Genomic DNA, 26,305 nt, shown 5'->3' with positions numbered 1-26,305 from the left:
CACTGCAGTTTGGACCAGGACTGATTCCAGAACTCTCTGAGAAGGTTGGAGGCCTCCAACTTCTCCACTGCAGTGTTTATTTTTGTCTTTACCCAACAGAGTTGGAGCTAAAAGCATTCTATCAGCAAGTCATGTCACTTGCAGCTCTGTCCCCATTTTCCCTCTCCCTCTGTAACTGAAACAGATACAATCTCCAGCCTCTGCTTCCCTGGCAGCAACAAACCCTGAGGAGAGGAGAGAGGGGGAGAGGGAGAGAGAAGTGAGGAGTGAGGGAGAGAGGGAAAGAGGGGGAGAGGAGAGAGGAGTGAGGGAGAGAGGAGAGGCATCCTTCTCCACAGCCAGGACACTCCCTGATTCCCCTGAGCAGAACGCCCTGCCCTTTCCCACAGGCTGCAGGCTGCCAGCACAGCTGTCCCTGGCAGGAGCAGGTGCCACAGCCCAGCAGTGCCTGCCCCGAGCCCCCACAGCTCCCCAGGCTGAGCTCTGGCCGTACCAGCTCAGGGTCCTTGCGGCTGGCCAGGATGTTCCCGTTCTCCCCGGCACTCTGCTTGTTGGGGCTCTTCACCCTCGGTGAGCTCTCCAGAGGAGGGGGCGGAGGGGGTGGTGGTGGGGCCACTTTCTCTTTGCTGGGAGAGATTGTCTCTTCAAACCATTGCCCCAGGATTGGTTCACTGTCGTCATCTAGCACACAGGGCAGGAACAACAAACCCATCCTGTTATAAGTAAGTACCTCATAAAACTACCCAGCCTGAGAAAGGCCTAGAACAGAATTTCAGTGAGCAGCCTTAAGGTGTCTGCTACCTTCATTTCTTCTGTCCAAACCACAGGGCAAAGCCCTTTCACAGAGGTCCAGCAGAAATTTGCACAAAGAAATAATTTCCACTCTCCTCTTAAGCAAATACTGTCAAATCCCAGTCACTCAGGCTACAGTTTACACAAAAGAGTGCAGTCAGCACTATTTCTGCCATACAGACCTCACAAACTGCTCTGTATTTTCAGTGTTACAAGTCACAGTCTGAGAAGGCAACAGCACAGTAGCTAGGTTTCCATTAAATGTGAAAAGCAGCGTAAAATCCTGAGCTGCTGCAATCTCTGTTACCTTGGCTGCTGTCCTCCTCAGTGCTGCTGAAGTCATCCTCGTAGTAAGTGTTGGAGTCAGTGGAGGCACTGGCATCGCTGCTCATGGAGCCCTTCCTCTGGCGCTGCAGGACACAGGCCTAAAGGGCAGCAGAACCAGGAAAATGTTGGGATTATGAAGGACAGAAATTTGAAAATAAGAGTAACTTCCTCATGCCTTTTAATTTTCTTCCAGCAAATTTGTCTCAACTAGTTTATTAACAGTTTTTCAAGGCTAAAGTTGTACTAAAAATTACACAGGATGGCTGAAAATAAACAATCTACACCAAGCTTGTAAGCAACACTTGGAATAAGAGTTTTAATATAAAATCATCTGTTACCAATGCAGCCTTTTCATCTTCCCACTAAAATCACAAATACCACTGAACTTACAAAAAAAAGTGCATTTCTATTAGCACAAGTTTGTCAAATTTACGAGAGAGGAGAGGGGAGAGGGGAGAGAGGAGAGAAGAGAGGAAAGGGGAGAGGGGAGAGGGGAGAGGGGAGAGGGGAGAGGGGAGAGGGGAGAGGGGAGAGGGGAGAGGGGAGAGGGGAGAGGGGAGAGGGGAGAGGGGAGAGGGGAGAGGGGAGAGGGGAGAGGGGAGAGGGGAGAGGGGAGAGGGGAGAGGGGAGAGGGGAGAGGGGAGAGGGGAGAGGGGAGAGAGAGGAGAGAGAGGAGAGAGAGGAGAGAGAGGAGAGAGAGGAGAGAGAGGAGAGAGAGGAGAGAGAGGATAGCCCTGGCTGACGACATTTGAAAGAAGAATTGTATGTTCTCAGCACAGCCCCAGTCTGTTACACGATGACAATCTGGAGTGGCTCAGCTCCAGAAGTTCTCTAGGTGTGTGCCAGCTCCTACCTTTCTGTAGGACGTGGAGAGCAGAGTCAGCAGCAGGTTGGTGAGTGGCACAGAGTCTATGAGCCGCTGGATCCTCTGGATGGACGTGCTCTGAGCCATGACATCCAGCACTGCTGGAGGGCCGTCGCTCTCCCAGCCCTGGAGGACAGAATTTCAAATTGAAGTGAAAGAAAGAGAAATTGGTAGAAGAATTCCAAGTGTGCATCAGTGGAGAAGGGAGAATGTCTCAGGACAACGTCCCTGCTACCTGCGTACCTTGTGCAACGCCTCCACTTGCAGATCTTGGAAAAGAGATGACAGCAATTTGATGGCATGATTTGCCAGCACCACTGATAGCACCCCAAACCCTTGATGCCTGCCAAAACAGAAAGGACAGAATGTCATTTCAGGGAGAAAATAATAAATAAATAAATACTAAATCAAGTGACAGCTCAGCTAAACTGGAGACAACAACTTCTCTTCTCTCCAAGACTTGGGACTTGAATTGCAAATAGAGATAAAATTTCACGAGACCAGCCAGTAAGACCCTGCAGTAGCTGCTTGCTGGGGCTGGTCAGAGCCCTGGACAATGCTGCCTGCAGGGGTGTCACATACCCTTTGCCAGGTCCCAGCTTGGGAGACCCCACGCCCTCCTTAGTGCGAGCAATGATGTCTCTGACACGAAGAGCAGCCAAGGGATCCTTCTCCTTCCCCTTATCAGCCAAGGCCGTGGGGCTGAGGTTCAAGATGAGGAAGAGGCTGTTCAGCAAGCACCAAGCCCCGAGCAGCTGGAAGTTCTGATAATGCTATCGTGCCAAAAGTCATGGGGAAGGGGGGAGAAAAAAGCACCAAAAAGACAAAACACCATCAATCCAAATGCCAAAGTACACCAGCACAAAAAGGGTGAAAAAGCTTCCCGAGATGGAAATCTTACCTCCCCCCCTGCACGGCGTGAATTGCTGATGGCTTGTCCAATCATTTCATAGATTTCAAGCTGCAAATAAAGCCAGAACCATGGTAAGGCACCCCACCAGATAGCAACAAAAATAAAAACTCCAAATGCAATTTATTTTACCCTCTACTATTAGCCACCCCTTTAACTCCTTTACCGGCAATGGCAACGTCTGAAAATCATAGTTGTGTATTGCATTGCAAACAAATACAAATTCTGTGCTCTTTGCCTGCTGAGGAGGAAAGCAATGAACACTCTGCCGTTTACTTACACATTTCTGTACAATAGTAGCAGCATCGTTTTCATAATCTTCTTCTTTGGAGCTCGTCGACCCGGTTCGTACCTGTTGGGTGCTGCCCACGTGCAGGATGGCCATGCAGGTGGCCACGCTCACACCTCAGAGAAAACAAGTGCAGGGGACATTCTTAGGGCCAGAGAGGGACAAAATGTTCCTATTTAGCACTTTAGGACAAGTCATCTCGAACATGTCCATCAACATGGTACCCTTTAGTACCCTCAAAAGAGCAAAGTTTTACCCTACAGAAACACATGGGAGCAGTTAAAGGAGGTAATGTTTCACCATGTAATTCAATATCATTTTTAAGACAATCTTCAGACTCGAGGGCCACATCCCCTTAAAGTCTCCCCCATACCAATTAAACGCTCGGGATTTTGGTGTGCTTAAATCACTCCTGGGAAACAAGGCTGATTTGGGGCTATAACAAATTAGGTTGAAGCCTAAAGTAAAAATATATAATGCTCTGAATATAAAAAGAAAGAGCAGAAATTACAGGTTGTTAAGAAAATGTTGAGTCACTCAGTCTTTTTCTTAGATACTAACAGGAACAGCAGCAGAACATATCAGTAACAACTTCAGTATTAACCCAATCACCACACTACTGCAGAGCTTCAAACTCATGAGAAATAAAGGCTGCTTGTGGGCTGAGCCTCCAGCATGCAGGTAATAGAACACAGCCAAAAGTTCCAAAAAAACCTACCGAAGCTCCACTCACCTGCATAGAGACAGCTGAGAGCAAGAACAGTCACGTCCTGGAGACGTGTGGGTGTCAGGGGCTCCAGCACGGGCAGGGACAGTGTGTCCAGAGCCATGGTGACATCGATCACCAGCGAGTGGAACCTGCGGGCAGGACACAGGGTGAGGACAGGCCAGGGAGCCTGCCCTGCCAGCACAGTGACTCCCCCAGGCACAGGGACATGCCCCGGGCAGGGGTGGCACTGACCCGTTGCGCACGGCCGTGGCGTCGGCCACCGTGGCCGGCATGATGAAGAAGGAGTTGGCGGACACGGCGTCCTGGAAGCGGTTGATGTAGCGCAGGAAGTACGGCAGGTTCAGGCACACGCGCAGCAGCTTCTCGGAGCCACCTGCCAACCACAGCAGCGGGGCTGTGTCACCGGCTCAGCCCTAACGGCGCTCAGTAATTGACTTAATTGCTCTTGGTGGCGAGAAAACGCCATCAGAGATGAGGCAATGGGATAAAGAGTGCTTTCTAACACCAGCCGCTGAGGTTTGCAGCCCACGCTTGTAAACGGGTGTCACAAAGCTCTGTGTCCACGTTACAGGGCACACCAGGTCCAGCTAGTGGGACTTGATGACCCCAAAGGTCTCTTTCAACCCTAACAATCCTGTGATTCTAATCCTCATCTTCTCAACAATCCATCCCATAAGGTATTTCATACTGGTCACATAATTTACCCCTCCAAACACAAATACACTGAGTTCGTCTCTGCAATGAAAACTCCACTCCAGCCACAACCTCCCTTGGCAATCACACTAGACAACTCAGGGAACCCTTTAGGTCAGACAGTTCCTTCCCACTCAGAGCTGTGAGATGTAACACTGGAGAGACATTTTTCCAGTACTTTTCTGGCCCCAAGCTAAAAGCTGATTCTCACCAAGTTCTTGCAGGCTGGCCACATTCTGAGCAATGAATATGCTTTTGGTCTTTGTTGCAGAGGTCTGATCCGTGGCAGCTTGATCTTCGCTCTCTCCTTCCACCTAAAGCAAGCACATACTAAATATATTCTGGAGGCACTAAAAACACGCATTATTTCTCTAAGTCCCTACACAGAAGCAAGGGATATCAGCAGCACAACTCCAAAAGAGCCATGGATGTCACTGAACCTTGCATTCCATGAGGAAACAAATCCAGTATTGCCAGTATAGCACCAACAGTATTTGGCTGTTTGCCTCTTATCCCATGCAAGCAGGATTTACGTAGTTAAGAAAGGTTCTCTTTACACCTGTATCAAGAAGTACCACTTAGAGCCCTCTGTCCCTCCCTGCACTGGGTTAATAATGTTGAATTTCAGACTCTTTCTGTTTTAGAGGTTTTTTACCTGTGTCTCTGTTGTGATTGATGGTGATGACGAGACTCTGGGGTTAAATACTGATGTCAATTGGTTGAGGAAGTTCATCTGCACTTCCTTCTGTCTCAGCTCCGGGCTCACCGGGGAGGCCAATTCCTTCTGGTCCTCAACTGCAGGGAAAACAACAAACCCCCATTTCAGACAGCAACCCTCAGATTTTCTGAGCCTATCTCCAGTGCTGCAGCAAAACACACACAGCTGAAGCCCCCTCCCTACCATCAGAGAGGGTTTTGACAGTCTGAGGCAGCTTGGCTGATTTCATCATCGCTGTGAAGGTGATGATTTCTGTCCGGTCCAGGCGGCTGCAGCCTGTGCACAGCCCCTTGATCAGCAGAATGAGGTGTTTCTACAGAAAACACAGACATCAAGTATCATTTAAACTCTCTTGATTCCAATCCCTCCTCCGTATCATTCACTCTAAGCAGATGGATTAAGAGTAATGCAGCTTCAGCTTGTGAGGCCACTGCAACAGTTCTGAGCCACTCTGATCTCCCCCGAGGATGCAGACACATCCCTGACTGCAGGTAATCCAGGTCACTGACACTGCCTGTCCTTCCCATGGAGAACACCTGGAAAAGCTCTTTCTGCTGTGACACACTGCAGTAAGGAACACTCCTCACAAGCCTTCCTCTTTCAAATATATTTAAGCTTTCCCACAAGACAGAAATACAAGCAGGCAAGCATATATCTTTAAAAGCTCAACAGACAGCTGAGCTCCAGGTTGTTGCACAAAACCAAATCAGAGTGTAGGAAACTGGAACTGAATTAACCAAGGCTTCAAATCACCTTCATTCTGAGTTGTGAGCAAGCCTTGATTCTGAGTACAGTATGCAGAGGGAAGATTCAGCAGGAATCAGAGTCTACCAAAGCGTACACCCAAAATATTCTAAGAGCTTCATTAATTTCGCTTTATACATTCAACATTAGAGCAGGTATTTCAGAATTAGAGCCCGAAGTGCATCCTCACACAGAGGCTGGCCCAGGAGGTCCCAACCTGTGCTCACCTGTGAAACAGCACATGCTTCGTCCGGGTTCTCAAGCCGCAGCAGGGAGAATTCAATCAGGACTTTACACGCAGCTGCCACTGACTGCAACTGGTTTCTGGGTACTGAAAAAAGCAGATCCTTGTACTCAGAGGAAGCTTTAAAATAGTCCAGTGTAATAAGCTCCCAGTGCTGTCAATACAGCAGGATGCTCTGCAGTGTGGGTACACACTCCACCTCTCCTGCCTAACACAGATGCAATATAAACTCAGTCTCATTACAATGTAACCCAAGAAATGTCAGCAAAGTGAGGATAATTCCGTCTGCCAGACGGGAATTCAGACAGATAAAGCAGTTTCCCCAGCAACATTATTTAATGCTGACAGAAGCACTGAAGAACATGAAACAAGTTCACAAAGCCCAATTTTTGTTGAAATTGCTAAATTGTCAGGCAAAATAACAGAAAATATTTTGAGTCACAATGTTTTGATCATTAACTCCAACACAGTAACGTAACTACAGGAGCCCAGAATGGTTTGGTTGGAAGGGACCTTAAATCCCATCCAGGCCCACCCCCTGCCATGGCCAGGGACATCTTCCACTAGATCAGGTTGCTCCAAGCCCCGTCTAACCCGACCCTGGACATTTCCAGGGATGGCAGTGTTACAAGTGCTGAAGGATAATCTAAAAATCCTGAACACTGATTTGAACACTTGACCAAAATTAAATCAGGTCAATGAATAAGCAGCCAAAAAAGCAACACTGTCCAGTTGGTGGTGGCCAAATATTCAAATCAACAAGCTTCCCTTTCCATCAGAGCTGACATTTCATAGTACAAAAGCCAGCAATGCTGGCCCTAAAGTCTGATTCAGCAAGAGGGCAAAAAAAAACAAACACAAAAATCAACAGTTCTGATTTACTTTTACTGCATCAATCATTACACAGGAGCAAAAGAAGCAAAAGAACACTTACTGAGACCACACACAGTAGTGATGTAGTGTGTGGAAAGTGCAACAAAGGAGGAGTAAAAAGGCTCGTACTGCTTGTCATGGTGCAGGATCTCAGATTCACTGCAAAGGAGAAGGGGACAGAGGTCAGCCAGACCCAGCACAGCAGCACCCAACAGCCCAACGTGTCCAGTGACAGGGGCACGGCAAGGTGACAGCTCTGGGAACACAACCCTCGTGTCCCCAGGACTGAGTCCTCCAGCAGCAGCCAGATCACGGCATCAGCATCGCTGCCCACACAGGAAATGTAAGGAAATATTGTGCTGCCAGTGTTTCTCCTTCACAGCATCAACAGGTCAGGCTCCACCAGCTGCACTCCCTGCCAGAGGCTCATTAACCTTTAAGTTGTTCCAAACTCAGCTGCTCAGAGAGGCTGGACTGTGTGTTCTGCTAACGCTGGCAGGATTTGCCAGGCCTGGAGCACAGGCATTCCCTTCCCATCGTGGCACTGAGGCAACTGGAGCTTGTGCAAGTCTGCAAATCAGAGGGATCAAACCAGGCAACTGCAGAACCACAGCAGACACAGGCATGGCACCTGCCACCAGCTGGGGAGGGATTTGGGCAGGTAAAGAAGAGTCCCTGAGGCTTCGTAGCTACACTCACTGGCCTCAGACTCCTGGGACAGAGGTGACACCCTAAAGGTGACCCACCACGCCCCACCTGCCCAGACACGGAGAACACAAACTGCTCTGCCTCCACAGCTCTTGTTTTTCCTGTGACAAAACTAAGGGATGCACACATCTGCCTCATAAATGATCATTTACTTTCTCTCACGTTTTCATGCAGTGCTGTGAACAAGCAAGCTGGAAGAACAGATGATTAGACTCAGCTTTGCTTTGCCAGGCTGGGTTCTCCATCCCTGGGACTGAGATTGTTCCTGGAGGGCAGGTGGGGAGCAAAGGGCAGCAGCCCATGGCACAGGCTGGACCTAGCTCCAGCCACGATTTCACCATTCCCTGCCGACCTGAACCAAGCCCAGTTTATGCCCAGTCACCTTCCCTTTTTCCACCCTAAGCCATCATTTCCAGCTGTAACACGAGGTGCAGCTGAAACAGAAACAACTCTGGAACAGAACCATTCCTCCACAAAAATGAGAAAGAAATATTCATCAGCTTTGCAGTTTGATTTCCTAGGTCTGAGGGTTTATTTAGTCTGCCTAAAAAGCTGAAATAGAAATAGAAAAATAGAAAATTAAGAGAGAGGCTTTACTGGAAGATATTCAACAGCATCACATGACTGAGTTCCAACACCTCCAGGCTCACCTCACCCTCTCCTGCCAGAACTGCTCTGGTGAGGACCAGCCCAGAGACTGAACATGCAAAGCAGTCTGTGCTCTCTCCTTTTCAGACATTCATTTTGCTCACCCACCTCTCAGGCCCAACTCCAAGCCAGCAGCACTAGAGGTATGTAAGTATTGTTAGGAGAACAAATTAGAACCATTTGGGAATAACAGAGTACAGGAGAGGCTGACAGCTTCTAAATTACTGCACAGGTCAAGCTGTGCACCACACAGTGCCCACAGGCTGTAAAGAACACCGAGGTGCAAAATCCAGCACGAGATAGGGATTGGGCAATGGGAGGTTGGAGTTTTACTAAAGCACACTGTGGATGTTGTGATAATGTAAAGTGGAAGGCAGCAGTCAAGTAACCATCAGTCCTTGAAATAACCATCGACAGAAGATAGCAGCTCAATCTGGGATGTGCCAGAGTGTTATTCCGAGTATACAGTGAGATTGAATAATGACTCTGCAGCCTCTGTACTGTGGTTTATTGCTCAGAGGGGTTTTGCTTCCCAGGGAAGCTCATTGCTCAGGCTGAGGAGAAGGCTCTGTCACTTATCAACGTTACTCAGCACCAAATCCCAGCTCCTGCCTGGGCTCTGCTCCCTGAGCAGCCCCAAACACACCCTGTCCTCGGGCAGGCACTGCTCCAGGTGCAGAAAACCCTTCCCCAAAAACCAGCCAGTTCCATCTCCATCTGCACCTGTCCAGTCAGCATTTCCATCATCTGTGGCAAATAAGGGCCTAATTTCTGTCAGTTCTTGAAGACACCTGCTAACAGGGGAATACCAGTAACCAGATGATGCTGAAACTTAGAAATGGAATACCAGAGTAGTTTCAAAAAAAGGAGTTCATCGATTTATTTTGAAAAGAATAATACTGGTGATTTTGCTGTCATGGCACCAAGTTTATTTAAGGGGAAATCCAGCCACTTTGGCTGGCACCATCAAGAGCTTAACTTCTGCCTGCTAAAAATAACTTGAGCACATAAAAGATTTTCTGTGAGAAATCTAAAGATAGATTCTTGTTCAGCACAGAAAAGCACAGCTCCAGACATGAACAAGTTGAATTTTTTTCCTTTGTCATTTAGCATATGACATGAAACAAAAAGTCCCATCCTGCAAGAGCCCGAACCCTGCCAGACCATCAGACACACAACTCCAACCTCGGGCAGCGCTGCTTGAAGGCAACAAACTGCTGTATCCCACAGAAAACAGAACCAACATCCCCTCTAAAGGAGGAAACAGCCCTCTTCCAGAACGCAAGTGGATGCATTCGAGTGTCCCTGGGACAGTCTGATGGAACACTCCACTAATGAACTTCAGGCACAGGGACAGCAGAGCTGCTCGGAGAGAAGTGACCCTGGAACGGTCCCTGAAACAAAGAGTGCCCAGAGAACTGCCCAAAGCCATCAACAGCGAGCGAGCAGCTCCTGGGGGAACAACAGCTCTGGGTGTGCAGGGACACAACTCCTCGAATTAACTCTTTGAATCTGAAGCATCCACTGCACACTCAGCCATTCTGCATTAAACACAACACCACAAGGCTTTATTTTATCATCCTCCTCAGTGCACTGTTTATGTTTTCTAACACCTTATTGTGGCCGGGGTTATATCTCTGAAATTGAGCGTGATGTTATGGCATTCACATCTCAAGTTTTAGACCATAAAACAAGCTGTAAGTTAAATTAAGTAGCTGCGGTGGGTACTCTTATGCTCTGACTCCAACCTGTGTGGTTAAGACAAGGCAGACTTGATTTGGTTCTGCTTTATTTCGACTTAAAATAAGAGAAGCATTGCAGTGGTAAAGACTTAGAGAGAAGTCTGGTCCCCCCAGAGCGCGGTGAGACAACACTTGCCACGGCCCAAGCGGGCAAACTGTGACACGCCTGGACAAAAGCAAAACCACAAGAACAGTCCCGAAAGCTCTGGGCGGGCGCCTGTCCGAGGTGCTGCGGCCGGGCCGGCACCCTCAGCCCGTTATGGGCCCCGAGGGCACCTCCGAGAGCTCCGGCCCCAGCACAGCGGGAGGAGCCGGGGACGGAGCTCGGGCTTTGCCCGGGCAGCCGCAGCCCCAGCGCCTGCCCTGCCGGGCACCGAGCCCGGCCCCGGGCACCGAGCACCGAGCCGGGCGCCGCCTCAGCCGCCCCTCAGCCGCTCCCGCAGCGGCACCCCCAGCGCTCCCCCGGAGCGGGCGAAGCCGAGGGGCGGCAGCCCCCGCCCGCGCTCCCTCACCTCTCGATGACCGAGGCGAGCAGCTGCGGCAGCTCCTTCATGTCGAAGGCCGAGTAGGAGGCGGAGAGCAGCGGCCGCACGGCCACGTCCCAGCCGGGCCCGGCCGCGGCCCCCGCGCCGCCCGCCGCCATCTTGGGCTGCGCTGGGCCGGGGGCCGCGGCGCGCACAGCGCCCCCTGCCGGCGGGGCGGCGACCGCGCAATGTCGCGCCGCCCCATTGGCCCGCGGCGCGGGCGCGTGCGCACTGCGTGAGTCAGCAACTTTGGCGCGCGGCGCGTGCGCAGCGCGGGAGAGGCGGGGCGGGGGGCGCATGCGCACTGTGCGCGCCCCGCCCTCGCGGCTACCCCGGGGCAAAGAGAGTTGGAGCGGCCCGAAAAATCAGCCAAAAACCCCAAAACCACTGCAATAGCGAAAAGAACACCCGCTTCGAGAGTCCCCCAAAGCACTTAAATAAGGAAACAACCCCCCTACGGAAATACCAAAAAAGTCTCCTCTTAAATAGCCAAAAATCCACTTAAGTAGCTCAAAACCCACTGACAAAAGCCACAATATCCCATTGAAAGTCCCATAAAACCACTTAAACAGCTCCCAAAACCGCTTCAATGGTCCCCCAAAAACTCAATAGCCCCCCCAAGACTCACTTAAATAGCCCCAAACCCCCTCCTAAACAGCCCCAAACAACCCGCCTAAATATCCGCACAAAATCACCTCAATAACCCCCAAAAACCACCTGAACAACCTCCCCCAACCCACTGAAACAGCCGCAAATGCCGCTTTAACAACCCCCAAGCCCCTCAAATATCCCAACACTTTAATAAGCCAGACCCAGCCCCTGCTCCGCAGCTTTATTTTGGGATGTGGAAACTCAGGGAGTGGGGGGGGACACGGCCCCTGCCTGCGGGAACAACTCGATGCCAAACCGGATCTTAACAATTAAAATCCTCCGAGTTCAGAGCCGCGATCCCCGAGGAAACGCTGGGAGGCTCCTCCCCTTGAACCACCCCGCCTTTACCCCACGTGCTGAACGCAAAAAAAAAGGCAAGAAACTTTAGAAACAAATGGGAAGGAAGTGATGTTGTCATAATAAATACAGAACGTGGAGAGACTTGAGGTTCAAATTCTTCCCGCTGCTCTGCAGCTTCGGCAGCGGCTCCATGAGGCCGTTTCCCACTGACAAGACACCCAATTCCCAACATTTTTCCTAAGGAAATCACCCAAGGTCTCTTCCTCACACCAGGAGCTCATTACCACATCTCCACAGACAACAACCCTTCTCTCTGCCAGATGTGAAGCACAGCTGGCGCCGAGGGAGAGCCCAGGATGAGCAGGACACGTATCCTTAGGATTCTCTTCACCAACATCAGGGATACACTGATTTGGGGACTTTAAGGGAGGTTTGGGACTTTCTTTTTCAGTCAAAATCAATTTTAAAAGTCTCAATTTTTCATCTCTTCCGTTTCTCCTCACAGGAGACACGTGGGAAGTGCAGGTTTTGTTCCAGCAGCAGCTTCTCCTCACAAATACCTTCCAGCCAGATGGAATAGAGGCGTTTGGGGCTGAGACCCCAGCCCAGCTGCCCTCCAGGCTGGGCCCCCCTCAGCGCCAGGCCCTGTTGAGCAGCTTCACCTGGGCCAGTCTCTTGGTGATCATGGTGGCAAAGACCAGCCCGAAGAGGACGCTGCTGATCAGCACGTAGTCATAGTCATCCTTGAGCACATCAAACTGCTTGGAGGGGTACACCCGCGTCTGGAAGATGTCCAGCCCGTAGGCTACAACCTGCAGGGGGGAGATCAGGAGTTGGGGATGAAGCTTGGAGCAGAAAACCCCAAAATGATCCGCAGAGAGTTAATGGAAAGGAGCGCTGTGCTATGGGAGTTACAGAGGTCCCTGCCACGGGCTGTGGATTGCAATCCACCCCCAAATTCCACACTGAGGCCTCCACCCTGCACTCACCAAGCACGTGGACTCGAGGCCAGAGGGGGCTGTGTAGATCCCCCTCATCCTGGAGATGGTCTGGTTGTAGTTGATGAACCTCTCGGCGTGGATCTGCACGTCAGGCGAGTACGGGATCAGGTTCTCCTCTCTGCAAGGACAGAGAGACTCAAACCCCAGCCAGGCAGCACGCAGAGGACGCTACCAGTGTTCCTGATTATCAAAAGCTAAGCTAAACCAGCAAATTTGGGAGCTTTTCCCAGTGCAGACTCATTATTGCTGCAGGATGAAAATCAAAGGGATCAGCTGGGTCAGGCTAAGCTGCAGCCGTCTCCTTCGAGGCTTTGAGAGTTTCACAGCTAAGTGTAACTCTAAAAAATCCAGTTCCTCTGACTGCTCCCCTCTGAGAATACAGACACCAGGCTGGTTTAATGACTGACCTGCTGTAATACAGCAGGTAATTTGTAATACAAATGCATCTCATCATCACAGACTGGGAACAGAAGCACAGAATCCTTCAGGTTGGGAAAGACCTCCAAGGTCATCGAGTCCAACCTTTGACCCAAAGAAACTTCCCTTCATTCCATGCCAAGACTGCTCTGAATCCAGCCAGGACAAGTTGTTCCTCTCCACACAACTTATGACACACAAAATCCAGCCCTCTTTAGAGCCCAGGAAGAGAGGATCTCACTCCTTCCCTACCTGCTCTGCTCCGTCGGGATCTCCGGGCGCCGAGGGTCCAGCAGAGCCTTGGGAAGGGACAGGATGGCCCCAGAGGGAAGCCCAACTGCACATTGAAGGAAAAACATCTTAAACATCACGGAATCCCAGAAGAGCTGGGGTTGGAAGGACTGTCTGGGGATCCCCCCTGGCCACGCAGGGTCACCAGGAGCAGGTGACTCAGGAATGCATCCAGGTGGGTTTGGAATGTCTCCAGAGAGGGAGACTCCAGACCCTCCCTGGGCAGCTGTGCCACTGCTCTGCCACCCTCAAGTAAAAGTTCTTCCTCATACTGGGGTGAAACTTTCTGGGTTTTAGTTAATGGCCATTGCTTCTCTGGGCACCACCGGAAAGAGTCTGGCACCTCACGGCCATTCCTGACAGCATTTTCTGACAGCCAACAGAGACACTCTCCTGCTGCTTATCCCTGCACTTGCAGGAGTCCAGGACAAACCCCAGGAACGACTTTTTGGCAGCAAAGTGCATTTTGCTCGGATTTCAGTGCTCCCCTTTCACTGAGCAGGTACTCACTGAGCAGGTGGCGGCTGGTGATGCCCCTCTCGGTGATGGTGGCCTCCATGGCACTGATGGCAGAGGGGAAAATGTAGGATTGCTGGAGAACCTGGGGCAGAATGGGGCGGTCCAGGGAGCTGAAGGCCGTGGCGTTGTACTGCTCTGTGCCCTCGTAGAGCTCCAGCACCGTGAACTCGTTCCGCCGGGCCTTCGTGTTCCAGTACTGGTACTGCAACCAGGAACATCAGGGAAGCACTCAAGGATACGGGAAAATCACACAGGGTGGTCACAAAACTGCCTCCATGCAGGTTCAGGAAATGCCCTGATGCCAAAAAGTTTTGCTTTTTATACATTTTCCATATATTTCCGCTCTGTAGATAACTATTATATAGCAATAACTAACTGTAGCACCTTCCTACTCCTCCTGTAGATTTTAGAACAAGAAACTAACCTTGCTTTAATCTTATTTAGTCCTTGCTCTGTAGTGAGCCAAGGACATCTCATGTTTTCCGTGTATCACAGACATAATAAATGGGGGGTTAGAAGCTGGAAGGGCTTCTGTGGGGGCAGAACCAAAAGGGGGGATCACTTAATTAACTGTCCCTCTAACTGGATGATTTCTGTTAAGTATGCTAATTTGTTAAACTTACAGAATTGTCACAGTCCTGCATTTTGCCGTGTTTGCACTGTGAAAAACCTTCATTACAGGTCACTGCTTTTTAGGGGTGATTTCAGGGGTCCCCCCAAACAAACAGCAGCTCTCACCACCACCCAGTTCTCAGAGTGCACCATGTGCACGGGCCCCTTGGCCTTTTTCTGCACGGAGGAGTGGATGATCCTGCCCGTGACCCCGTCCATGAGGTAGATCCCGATGAAGGTGCGCTCGTGGTGCGTGTCCGTGCTCTCAGTCACCACGGCCAGCAGGTTGGGGTTCAGGGACTAGGGACAGAGGAGAGACAGCTGAGACCTCCCTTCAGTGCCACAGACACCTCCTCCCTGCTCTTCATCTGGCACTGAGCATATTGTGAACAAATTAGCATAAATCAAGCTGTTATTTCCCCAATATTTTTGACTGACTTAATTGCTGCATGAAAACATTTTCCAAAAGAAAGCTCCAAAATGAGGATTGTTCCAGAGAGACACTGGTGCCCATAAAGAGAAACTGGCACCACGGGGCAGCTCATCCCAATGCAGCAGCAGGAAATGGTGCTGAGATCTTCCCACGGGATAACCCCTCAACAAAAAGCCAACAGAGAGCTGCAGGGGCACCTTGTAGAGGACGCTGCGGTCGCCCATCACGCGGCCCTGGGAGTGCACGTGCTCGTTGGACCTCTTCCCTTTGACAGCCACAATCCTCTGCACCTCCGTGGGGATGGCCACTTCCCAGCTCTCCTCTGTGCTCAGGTCCTGCAGGGAAAAGGCACGTGGGAGCCTGGATCCCAATCCTCCAAGGACACCAACTCCACCAGCAGGATGCAGATTTCCTTGCTCTGGGATTTCTGAAGTTTCTTGAGTGCACTTTGAGGCTAAACGTTCCAGTTCTGAGCAAAGCTCCATGAAGGGAACTGAGATCTGCTGTTATCCACAGGGCATTCAGGGAAGTGCAATGGGTCTTCCATACCTTTTTCAGCCTGAATCCAGAGAGTTTTCCCTGCTCAGCATCAACTAGGTAAAAATAGATGGAATGGGCTATTTCTTCTAACTGGCGAAGGACGTTTTTAGTGGCTGGGAAAGGTGTAACCTGGAAAAGAAGAATTGAAACACAGGTTAAAAACCACTGATACAGACCAAAAAAACCACCCTGGAATGAACCAGAAAGATTATTTCCAACGTGTTTATCAAGATAAGGTCTGCCTTACCAGAATAACCTCATAGTTTTGTGTGAAATGTGACTCAATGGCATTTTTTTCCATCTTGCTCCAAAAGGGAAGGGAATAATTAACCAGAACGTGAAGAAAACTGCCTCCAGGCAAAGCAATTTACCTTGTACTCATCATCAATCAGGAGCAGCACTTTGGCATAGTCTTGATCCATAATAGGCAGAAGCAAAGTCTGGAGAATTGGACGTTTCAGAACAGGAGGAGCTACTTGGCTTCTCTTCCCAAAGATGGGGTTGAAGACGTACAGAAAACTCATTTTGGTTTCCTGAAAAACAGGGTAAGTTTTGCCTCTTGTTTAAGTAAAATAAAAGGTGTTTTTCTAACTGTTACTTGCTGGTGTTGACTATTCATACCCTGGGTTCAGCTACTCCATGCTGAAAACATTCTGTTTGGAATCACACTTTTGTCCAAACATTTATTCCACATTTGTCCATACCAATCATGATCATTTTTAAGTTTCCTAGGCTTCTGTGTCTGCTCTCTCCAGATCTTTCTCCCCTGCCATCCTCACATCAGTGACAACCAGATGATGCCCAAGAAGATGGTTTTATTGCCCTGTCCATGATTTCCATGCCCAGGAGGGGAAGGGAAGGGGCCTCACCCTGTCCTTGACGAGCAGAGTGCACTGTGGAGGGTGGGGGAAATGGGCTGTTGTTCTCTGCACCATCAGCTTGAAGGAGGAGCCTGGTTTCACATTCCTGAGGTATTGCTTCCACAGGATGGTGCCAGAACTGCTCTCAATGCCAAAAAGCTGAGGAAAAACGTGGGAAAGCTGAAGTTTAGAGAAAAAAAAACCCTTTCCCATTCAAGCACTGCATCCTCCTCTGTCATATCCCAAAGAAAGCTGAGTCTTAGTCCCCCTTTAAAGTCACTACAGAGCATCCTGTGCATCTTCCCATTATTTCTGCCCAAGCCTGGCTAAAAACAGGGCTGGGAATTCAGAGCTGAGACTCTTTGCCTGCTCACCTTGCCCGAGGCAGTGACCATCACCATCATTTTCTGGAGGTTGAATTCATCTCTGGCCAAATTGTCAATGTTAATCTCGTTTTTAATCTGGCTCCGGGGCTTCCTGGCATCGTAGAACATCTTCCAGAGATGGGCAGTCCAGGCTTGCAGCAGGATGAGCTGGGACGAGAGTCGCTTCAGGAACATTCCCAGCAAACCATCTGCAAGTGGCACCCACGGTGACAACAGCAGGGAAAACACACACCAGGTCCCACCCCAGAGCTGAAACTGTGCTGTCAAACGCTGCCATGCACAAACCTGGGTAACTCCCTGCCTCCCACTCTGCAGGAAGTTGCAGTTGCCATCTCTGTGACAGACTCTGGCATTTGCCAACCTTTCCCATTCCACACTCATTCCAACATATGCCCTGATCAACTAAAAGCAAACCTTCATGCAGAGGATTTTGTGTTCCTTCCCACTGTGCCCACCTACAGCTCCCCCAGCCCTACAGAAATCCCTCTGCACCCAGTACTCAGAGGAATTAAAAATACTTAATTCTGCCCAATCTGGGGTTGTATTCAACTTCATAAAGTAACCAAAACACAGGATTTCAACTCTGTTTGAGCCCCTGAGGAGAGCAAGCAGAGGGGATCAGTGGCACCAGGAAGCATTAAGCAGGAGCAGAGCACACTCCATGCAGGATGGGGTTACCTTGGATGGCTGCATCCAGGACAGCAAGGAAAAGACAAAACAAAGCAAAAAAAAAAAAAAAAAAAAAAAGCTATTGGAAACGAGTCTTCCAGAAAGAGTCACAGGAAACATTTAGGAGACACGGCCAAAACTCCTCCTACTGCTGCTGACTGGTTTTTTTAATGTAACAATGTAATATATTCATGTAACCTAGATTGGATTTCCAAAGTTTAAACAGAAAAGGGTTTATTTCTGCTCATTTTAATTGGCATCAGCGGAGATTTAAGTTAATCTCTCAGCTCAGAGTAAACAGAAAACAATGAACACATTTATTCAGGAAGGAAATCAAACTCACAGAGGTAATTCTGTTAAACTCACCAGCTTTCTTTCCAAATTCTCCCTCCAACTCAGCCTGTGCCCCTGTTAGAGGCAGATCCACCATCTCCAAGCTTACCACCTCTGCCAGAGACTCCTCTCTACTCCACACAACTTTTCCTGGAAAGAAATAAGAGCAGAATATTGGAAAAATCAACTTAATATTTGGGAATTGACTCACTCAATATAAGAGTATGTTTCAGTGCAACCCTGAAATGCAGATCATCTCTTAATGAAATGCAAAATGGTGTATAAATATCTAATGTCATTAAATTAACCGTTTCATAAAAGACAAATACTTCATGCAACTGAAGCCACTTCTGGGGAGAAAACCTCAGGATCAGTAAAAATAATTCTGGTGCTTTAAAAGGGTTACAGTCATTGAGTCTATTTAAAATAAGAAGATCACAGTGTGAACTCCTGGATTCCTTTAGAACCCTGGAAAATTCCTGTTGCTGAGATGAGACTTTCAACACTTTCTGCAGATTCACATTTTTGCCATGAGGATCTTTTCTGAAAATCTTTGAGGAAGATCTAAACCAGCACTTACACTCTCATCCTACAAAGAGAGTTTTGAAATCTGCAGAAAATCCCTGAAATCCAAAGGTTATTCCCACACAAAACAGAGTGGAATTATTTATCCAGGTGAGGGTGAAAGTGTCTTGTGTCTTTCATGGGACTCAGGAGAGTTAAATTAATTTTTTCAGTTTCCAAGGAAAGTAATGATAAAATATAATCCTTAAGGACACAGAATTTTCTCCCGGTGACTGTTACAAATGGAGGAAGCTGTTTCTGGGAATCACCTGGCTGCTGGAGGAACATGAGCATGTGATCCTCTGTCTGCACCAAGGCTCGATAACCCACGGAGTCATCCTTCTTCAGGAAAACTTGGATGTACAGCTGGGAAAAAACAAAACAAAAGGCAAGGAAAATAGTGAGATTAATGATCACATCATCTCCTTGAAGAAAGCAGAAATCAGGTGAAACCAGAGCAAGCAGGGTGATGTTGTAACCCCTGGAATGTTTTTCCCCTTGGCTGAAGGGCTTCCGTCCTGCCAAATCAGGGAAGGGGAGGGCACTGCAAGGATGGAAATAATCCCACCCTGCTCACCTGCTGTGGCCTGGCCCCTCCTTGCTCCAGGCTAAAGGTGATGGTGGTGTCCAACAATCTTTGCCCAGTTTCAACCAGGTAGAGGTTTATGTTGTAGGTTTGATTGGAGCAGGTTAAGGAATCCTGTAGCAAGGGGCAGAAAACAGGGCTTACACACACACCACACCAAATCCTGCAGCAGGATTCCAGCAGAATTCCCTGCCCAGCAAAAACTGGAGCTTCAAGACATTTTTGGGGTGTATTTTTAGGTTGTACAGATGGTGTAAGAGCTCTGCCCTTCTGCTCCTGCAGGTGAAGGAATAAAATGGACTGACAAGAACTGGGGAACAAGAGCACCCCGTACCTGCCTCCGGGCTTCCTCCAGAGTGCTGCCAGCATGGAGGCCATCAGAGCTTCCAGGTTTCTGAAGTGAGGATGAGAGGAGATGTAACATGGCTTCAGACACCAGTAAAGTATAAAAAAAATATTTTTTCAACTGCCTGACAAGTCTCAGCTTGCTTGTGACATCAGGCAAAAAACAGCTTTATTCTGCTCTATTCTGTTTCTTATAAAATGAAACTAAATTTGATATCCCCAAGAACTGAAATCCCTCTGTGGATCAGGAAAGCCAATTCCTTGTCACAAGCCCACCTTCCACAGGGCTGAAAACAGGATATTCACTGAACCAGGCACAGCCTGAGCTGGATGTAATCGAGCCCTGCTTGTGTTATCCCTGAAACTTATCAAATCCTCCTCTTCCTCAAGGGGCTCCTCATCCCTGGGCCTGTGAAACACCAGTGGAACCCAACCCCAGTGCACATCCCCAGGGCTGGGCTGGTCCCAGAAGACAGGAATTGTGCTGACCAGTTCATTCCTACACGTCAGGACAGCGGCCACCGTCTTCTCCCCAGTCGTTGCAAAACTCACCAGAGCTGCCTAGAAAAGGAAAAAAAAAAAGAGCAAGAAATCATAAAAAGCAAAAAAAACCCTTAAGCCCAAAATCTCACCAAAAAGTACTTGTGAAGTGAATAAAACCACAGTGGAATTGAAAGCAGACGAACTGTCACATCCAAATTTTAAATTGCATTGTTTCCCCGAATTCAAAACCAAAAAACCCTACTCATACAGAGGGGAACAGCTGACCTGCCGCAGGTATTTGAGCCACGCTGCCCAGAGTCAGTGAGGTTTTTAACACCTGCCAGCTAGCCCAGCAGTGTGAAGGATGTTCAGCTGCACTTGGCCCTGTCCCTGGCACGTCTGTCTCGGGTACCTGCTGGAAGTCCCGGAGGTGGCTGAGCAGCCCCTGCTTGTACTGCAGCAGGGAGAAGTGGCTTGGGGACAGCTGCAGGAAGAACTGAGTCCGTGAGGCGCTGGTCACACTGGGCTGAGTGGCCAAGATCCTGGCCTGGAAGTCATCTGCAAACTCCAGCTCCAGGGACTGCAGAGAGACAAGCACGTGTGCTGAGAGAGTTGTCCTTCACTAAGACCAACACCTCCCTCCCCACAGCAGCAGTCAGAGATTCCCCGAGTCAGGGGACAAAGCAGGAGCAGGGAAGGCTGAGGCTCCACTGGAGCAAACCTCAGAGAACATCAATCTGAAGGAACTGAAGAAGGAATAAGAGACAAAAAGCTTTCCCACCCTTCCCTCAACTTACAGATCACGACCCCCCATCTCCAACCACTCCCCAGTTCACCGACAGACTGGGGGACCAGTTCCAAGTGCAAGCAGAGCAGCGGGGCAGGGAATTGCAGGGATGTTCCTGCAGCAGCAGCTCTCACCTGCAGGGGGATGTGCCTCATGTCCTGCTCCGTGTCCAGGGCGCAGACGTGCAGCGAGCGCGCGGCCGAGTCCACACACACCAGCACGGCCTCGCCCACCACGGCACAGGAGCCCTGCAGGGCCCCCAGCCACGGGGCTGCCACCCTCACCTGCACACAGACACAGCCAGGCCTCAGCCTCCTCGGCACCCACAGCAAATTCAGTCGATTAGTTTGAGCCACAACTGAGAAAAGCGACCTGCCAGCCGGAGGTTTTTGGGATAATCTTGACTAACAGTGTGGCTTTCAGGGCATTCAGCCATGAAGTGCCTGGTAGGATTTCCCTCAGGGAAAGGGAGGGTTCTCTGTAGCACAACTGATTCCTCCAGGCCCCACACCACAGGGCTGGAAGGCCATTTGTTCACGTCGAATCCAGCATTTTGGCTTGTGTTGGTTTCGCACGGATGGTAAAAACTAATTAGTGGCTAGAGAGACTTCTCTCTCTAAAAGGATTTAATGAAAGACTATTTTATAAGTAGTACTGACCTAGAATCCTGAGTTTTGTCTCTTTGCATTGTTTGTAAGAAAGTAAACACTTAGAGAGAAGAGGAAAATTGTTTTCAAAGTCCCATTTTGATTCTTATTTTCTTCTTTTAATGTGTATTAATAAATCTATCTTTGTACCCTCTAATTTAAGCCTGCTTCCTTTTCTCCTAATCCTACCTCACAGCAGAAAAAAACACTCAAACCACCACACAAAATTTAACAGAGACAGGCAGATGTAAAACCATCACACGGCTCCAGTACCTGTTTTGTGATTTCTCCATCCTCCACACTGAACGTTAAGATGTTCAGGTGGCTCTGGGGAACGAGGCCAACCACGTGGATCACCCCAGTCCCACGGGAATACAGCAGCTGGTACTGAGTGCTCTCACTGCAGGACAGGCAGCAACCATCAACACCATCCTCACACAACTGTTTGCAGAAGCACGAGGCAGGCACAGCCCTGCCCCGTGCCGGGGGCTCACACCTCTCCTCAGAGGGGTTCTCACCTTTCTGGCAGGTGTTCCACCCACTTCTGGTGCCCGTTGGACAGGTAGTGCAGGGACAGGGCGGCCTTCTTCAGCACTGCCACGTACTTCACTGCCTCAGGGAGCCCCACCAGGGCAGCCCCCTGGAAACTGAGCACAGGCACGAGGAATTAGGGAATTCTTTTCCTATTTCATCCTGGGGAAGGGGTTGGAGCCCCAGGAGGGGCTGAGGGAGCTGGGAAAGGGGCTCAGCCTGGAGAAAAGGAGGCTCAGGGGGGATCTGGTGGCTCTGCACAACTCCCTGACAGGAGAGGACAGCCGGGGGGGTCGGGCTCTGCTCCCAGGGAACAGGGACAGGAGGAGAGGGAACGGCCTCAGGCTGGGCCAGGGGAGGCTCAGGATGGACATCAGCAGGAATTTCTCCATGGAAAGGGTGCCCAGGCCTTGGCAGGGGCTGCCCAGGGCGGTTTGGAGTCCCCATCCCTGGAGGTGTCCAAGGAAGGCCTGGAGATGGCACTCAGTGCTCTGGGCTGGGGACAAGGTGGGGATTGGTCAGAGACTGGACTGGATTGGGAGCGATTTTCCAACCTCCGTGATCCTGGGATTCTCTGCAAGGTTCAAGCATTCATAAAGAATTCACCCAAAATTTGGTTTGGAAACTTTACATCTGACTAATCCTTCTCTACAAGCCCAGACCAAGCTCATGATCCATTTTTTCCTTCCCAGACCAACACTACAGAGAGAAAAATCCCATGCAGACAGGAGATCCCACCTGCCAGTGTCCAGGGAAGTCTCCCAGTTCAAGCCCCCGATGTTGGTCTCCCAGGAACGCAGAATTCGCCCAGCATTGGACACGGTGATGGCATCTGGAGAGGAGGAGGGGGATGAACACACAGAGGGCCAACAAAGGGACGGGCTCTGCGGGCCCAGGCCGTGCTCTACCGCTGGCTGCACACCCCGGGAGCCCTGCCAGCCCCTTACCCTGCCCATGGATCAGCATGGCATCGATGGCTCCTTCCGCCGTGCCCTTGTCCACGTGGCGCCACACTGCAAGAGACAGGCCCGGGGAGTTTGTCCCCGCGAAGGCGTTTCTGTGTCGGCGTGTTTAAAGCCGGGCTGCCCACAGAGGCAGCGCTCTGACCCGCGGGCTCAGCCTCCCGCCCGCCCAGGCCCCGCAGCAGCGTTCACCTCTGCGGGGCAACAACCACAACCACCGCAGCGACCCTCGGCCCCAGAGCGGCCGCACTCACGGATTTCACCGCTCCGGGAGTTCAGGGCGGCCACCACGTTCTCCTCGGTGGCCACGACGAGCTTCTTCGAGCCCTGCGAGGCCTCCAAGGAGGCGAACTTGAGCTTCCCCACATACTGCTGCCTCCTGCGGGAGGGAACGGGAGCGCCGCTGAAATGGGGCAGGAACGGCGCGGCGGGCGCGGGGCCTGCCCGCGGGAGCGGGAACCCAACCCGGCCGGACCCCCGGCGCTCACCAGTCGAACTTGCCCACTTGGTCCTCGTAGACGGCGGCGACCAAAGGCAGCAGCGCCAGCACCGGCAGCGGCAGCAGCGCCCGCGGCCCCGCCGCCATGACAGCGGCCCCGGCGCCCGGGGGCCTTCCGCACCGCGGGGCCGCCCGCGCCGCCGCCTGCGCGGGGAAAGCGCCTCAGCGCCGCGGGCAGCGGGCAGGCAGCGCGCGGGGCAGCCCCGGCCGCTCCCGGCAGCCCGCGCGCGGCGCGGGGGCCTCGGAGCACGGCGGAACCATGCCGAAATCCAAGCGGGACCGCAAAGGTTGGAGCGGACCCCGAACCCCGGACCCCGCGGCCGGGCACGTCCCCTTCCCCGTTGTTTCTCCATTCCTCGATCCCAGCCCCCATCGCTCCCTTCACTGTCCCCCACTCCTGTCCCCTTCTCCGTCCTTTTTCTCATTTCTCGGCCCCGTCCATCGCCTCCTTCCCTCTCCCCGTCCCCTTCCCCATCCCTCGAGTCCTTCCCCATCCGTCATTCCCTTTCCCATCGCCGTCCCTCCCTGACGCTCTCTCCGCTCCGCTCCCCGCAGTGTCCCTGACGCGGACGCCCCGCAAGGGGCTGGAGGCCAAGCAGGCGCTGATCGCCGAGGTGAGTCTGGCCCCTCTGCCCTGTCCCGCCCGTTCCCCCCGCCCCCCGTGCCCGTCCCGGTAACGGCTCCCCCGCAGCTGCGGCGCTGTGTGGACACCTACAAGTACATCTTCGTCTTCTCGGTGGCCAACATGAGGAACAACAAGCTGAAGGATGTGCGGAACGCCTGGAAGCACAGCAGGTGGGCAGGGCGGCGGTGCGGGGTGGGGGATGCCCAAGGGGCTGAGCTCCAGAGCTGACATCCTGCTCCTCCTCCTCCTCCTTCCTCCTCCTCCTCCCGGGCAGGATCTTCTTTGGGAAGAACAAGGTGATGATGGTGGCACTGGGCCGGGAGCCGAGCAGCGAGTACAAGGAGAACCTGCACAAGGTACTGCTGGGGCTTCCTCTGGCTGTCCTAAAGCTTCACCTGGCATATTCCATACCCTGGAATAACATCCTGGGATCACCCTTCTGTGGGTGTTTAAACTGCATCCTCTATGTCATGCCATGAAGAGTGCGTTGTGAGGGGAGCTGTGCAGGACTGAGCCCGTGCAGGTGAGTTCCTGGTGCTCCCCAGTCCCCACGGATGCTCCTTTCTTCCAGGTCAGCAAACACCTGAAAGGGGAGGTTGGGCTCCTCTTCACCAACCGCACCAGGGACAAGGTGGATGAGTAAGTACCAGTCTGGCACAGCCTTTTTGGTGCCACAAAGCCCCAAGGCTCCCTGCTGCTTCCCTCAGAGCAGGGATGCTCTCATGGGCTTTTCCCACGTGTCTCTGTCAGCCATTCCTGTGACAGCAAGGCAGGATCATGGAAGGGTTTGGGTTGGGAGGGACCTTAAAGCTCATCTCATTCCACCTCCTTGGACACTTCCAGGGATCCAGGGGCAGCCACGACCTAAGTTAACAGCAGACCCTAGGCCAGGCCGTGGGCCAGGCATGTTCCTCCCCCAGCTGAAGCTCTGGTTGTCCCTCCCTGTCCCAGGTGGTTCTCCAAGTTCCGGGAGCTGGACTTTGCCCGTGCGGGGAACAAGGCGCCGTACGGGGTGAGCCTGGACACGGGGCCCCTGGAGCAGTTCCCCCACTCCATGGAGCCGCAGCTGCGCCAGCTGGGGCTGCCCACGGCGCTCAAGAAAGGTACAGGAGTTTGTCTGTGCAGGTGGGAGCTCTCATAGACAATGTTAAATACAGAGCGGGGTTTAGGTCTGGGCAAAACCTGAGGGACAGCCTTCTCCTTGTTGGGCTGGGCCTGGAACTCCTCACGTCCTTGCGCTGTTGTTCCCAAACTCATGTCAAAGGCTGAGTAAAGTCCCCAGATTTCTCCACAATGCCATCCCTCTCCAGTGCAAACAGCTCGGATTAACCCGCTCAGGAACCAGGGGTGGGGTGTTAGAGCCGATCTCACCCATCTCCTTGGGGTGCACTGGTACTGCATGGGAAGGTGTCAGCTCCAAGGGGTGGTGTTGGGGGGTGTCCTGGCTCTGCCCCCCACATTCCAGGGGAGTCCCCAGTGCCTGGGATCCTATTTCCAGGGGTTTTGCTCTGCAGGGGTGGTGACGCTGCTTTCGGATTATGAAGTGTGCAAGGAGGGGGATGTTCTTACCCCAGAACAGGCCCGTGTGCTGGTGAGTAACACAGCAGCCCTGCTTCCTGACACAAAATAACTAATCACTAATTAACGCAACTCCCAAAACTCAGCAGCAATTATTTTGGTTCCTGCTTTGCTCCACTTCCCACCTGGAAGCGGAATTTACTGTTTTGCTAGGCTGGGCACAGGGACGGTAAAGCAGGAATGACAGATTTGTGTCCTCTCCTAGAAACTCTTCGGCTATGAGATGGCAGAGTTTAAAGTCACCATGAAGTTTCTGTGGAGTTCTGAGACAGGAGACTTCCAGAAGCTCGTGGGAGACACAGCAGAGGAGGAGGAAGAGGAGGATGACAACGAGGACAGCAATGAGGACTAACAGCTTGGACACCAGACAGTTCTATTTTAGGGACAAAAAGAGGAGGATATTTCCCTTCCCTGGGTGCACCTGGACTGGGATGATCTTTATATAAAATGACCTAACTGTGCTTTTTTTATATTTATATAAATATCTATGTGGAACTTCAGATGGGTGTTGCTGCTGCCTGTTACTGTTGGTGTATCCTGGGATCTGAGGAAATACCAGCTCAAACATGAAAACCGAGGAGAAAGGGTGTAAATGTAATAGAACTTTGATACAGCACGAAGGGAAGGATGCTGAGGGTTTGTTATTCTGACACAGAAGATACTTAGCTCAATCCCTGGAATTTTGCCTCATTCCTGAAGTGTCCAAGGCCAGGCTGGACGGGGCTTAGAGCACCCTGGGATAGTGGAAGGTGTCCCTGCCCATGGCAGGGGGTGGAACAAGATGGGATTTAAGGCCTGTCCAACCCAAACCATCCTGAAATTCTGTGATTCAAAGTCCCCAAGTGCTGCCAACGAGATGCCAGGTTCCAGGCACAGGTC

At 51.3% G+C, this 26,305-nt stretch overlaps 3 protein-coding genes across 6 annotated transcripts in view; 1 reads left to right on the top strand and 2 right to left on the bottom strand.

Annotated features, from left to right (window-relative positions):
- The window catches only part of UBR4 (ubiquitin protein ligase E3 component n-recognin 4), an 81,098-nt gene extending 70,172 nt beyond the window's left edge, over positions 1 to 10,926 (bottom strand). For all 3 annotated transcript variants that reach the window (XM_066203093.1, XM_066203095.1, XM_066203096.1), the window contains exons 1-15: positions 10,796 to 10,926; positions 7,247 to 7,344; positions 6,296 to 6,399; positions 5,508 to 5,637; positions 5,262 to 5,401; positions 4,818 to 4,920; positions 4,145 to 4,286; positions 3,917 to 4,041; positions 3,175 to 3,299; positions 2,886 to 2,945; positions 2,567 to 2,757; positions 2,228 to 2,327; positions 1,973 to 2,110; positions 1,100 to 1,217; positions 494 to 681 (exon numbers count right to left, since the gene is read on the bottom strand). In XM_066203093.1, coding sequence (XP_066059190.1) covers positions 494 to 681; positions 1,100 to 1,217; positions 1,973 to 2,110; positions 2,228 to 2,327; positions 2,567 to 2,757; positions 2,886 to 2,945; positions 3,175 to 3,299; positions 3,917 to 4,041; positions 4,145 to 4,286; positions 4,818 to 4,920; positions 5,262 to 5,401; positions 5,508 to 5,637; positions 6,296 to 6,399; positions 7,247 to 7,344; positions 10,796 to 10,926 — 1,893 coding nt within the window. The remainder of the gene's footprint in view (positions 1 to 493; positions 682 to 1,099; positions 1,218 to 1,972; positions 2,111 to 2,227; positions 2,328 to 2,566; positions 2,758 to 2,885; positions 2,946 to 3,174; positions 3,300 to 3,916; positions 4,042 to 4,144; positions 4,287 to 4,817; positions 4,921 to 5,261; positions 5,402 to 5,507; positions 5,638 to 6,295; positions 6,400 to 7,246; positions 7,345 to 10,795) is intronic.
- A 698-nt stretch (positions 10,927 to 11,624) lies between these two features.
- Positions 11,625 to 23,329, bottom strand: EMC1 (ER membrane protein complex subunit 1). 2 transcript variants are annotated; one of them, XM_066203005.1, is made up of 23 exons: positions 23,213 to 23,329; positions 22,979 to 23,103; positions 22,710 to 22,775; positions 22,501 to 22,594; positions 21,750 to 21,878; positions 21,505 to 21,631; positions 20,719 to 20,868; positions 20,210 to 20,377; positions 19,804 to 19,875; positions 19,304 to 19,363; positions 18,961 to 19,083; positions 18,653 to 18,749; positions 17,853 to 17,969; positions 16,806 to 17,005; positions 16,441 to 16,590; positions 15,943 to 16,104; positions 15,581 to 15,700; positions 15,229 to 15,366; positions 14,725 to 14,898; positions 13,978 to 14,188; positions 13,429 to 13,513; positions 12,748 to 12,877; positions 11,625 to 12,570 (listed from the first exon to the last, which is right to left on the bottom strand). In XM_066203005.1, the coding sequence occupies exons 1-23, from the start codon at positions 23,308 to 23,310 to the stop codon at positions 12,391 to 12,393; spliced, it is 2,976 nt and encodes a 991-aa protein (XP_066059102.1). In that variant the 5' UTR covers positions 23,311 to 23,329; the 3' UTR covers positions 11,625 to 12,390. The 2 variants fall into 2 exon arrangements, 1 of the variants encoding a protein (XP_066059102.1); XR_010723699.1 differs by lacking the exons at positions 11,625 to 12,570; positions 12,748 to 12,877; positions 13,429 to 13,513 and having other exon boundaries at positions 14,096 to 14,281; positions 14,610 to 14,898.
- Positions 23,330 to 23,431: 102 nt separating this feature from the next.
- On the top strand, positions 23,432 to 26,222 carry MRTO4 (MRT4 homolog, ribosome maturation factor). The gene is made up of 8 exons (XM_066203057.1): positions 23,432 to 23,510; positions 23,779 to 23,837; positions 23,915 to 24,018; positions 24,123 to 24,204; positions 24,420 to 24,487; positions 24,800 to 24,951; positions 25,363 to 25,439; positions 25,632 to 26,222. The coding sequence occupies exons 1-8, from the start codon at positions 23,483 to 23,485 to the stop codon at positions 25,776 to 25,778; spliced, it is 717 nt and encodes a 238-aa protein (XP_066059154.1). The 5' UTR covers positions 23,432 to 23,482; the 3' UTR covers positions 25,779 to 26,222.
- The last annotated feature ends 83 nt before the right edge of the window (positions 26,223 to 26,305 follow it).

Source organism: Chamaea fasciata, unplaced genomic scaffold, assembly GCF_029207755.1.
Source record: "Chamaea fasciata isolate MVZ Bird 193981 ecotype frontalis unplaced genomic scaffold, bChaFas1.0.hap1 SCAF_23, whole genome shotgun sequence".
Lineage (NCBI taxonomy): Eukaryota > Metazoa > Chordata > Aves > Passeriformes > Sylviidae > Chamaea > Chamaea fasciata.
The sequence above is the reverse complement of the archived record's forward strand: the minus strand, read 5'-3'. Positions and strand labels throughout refer to the sequence as shown.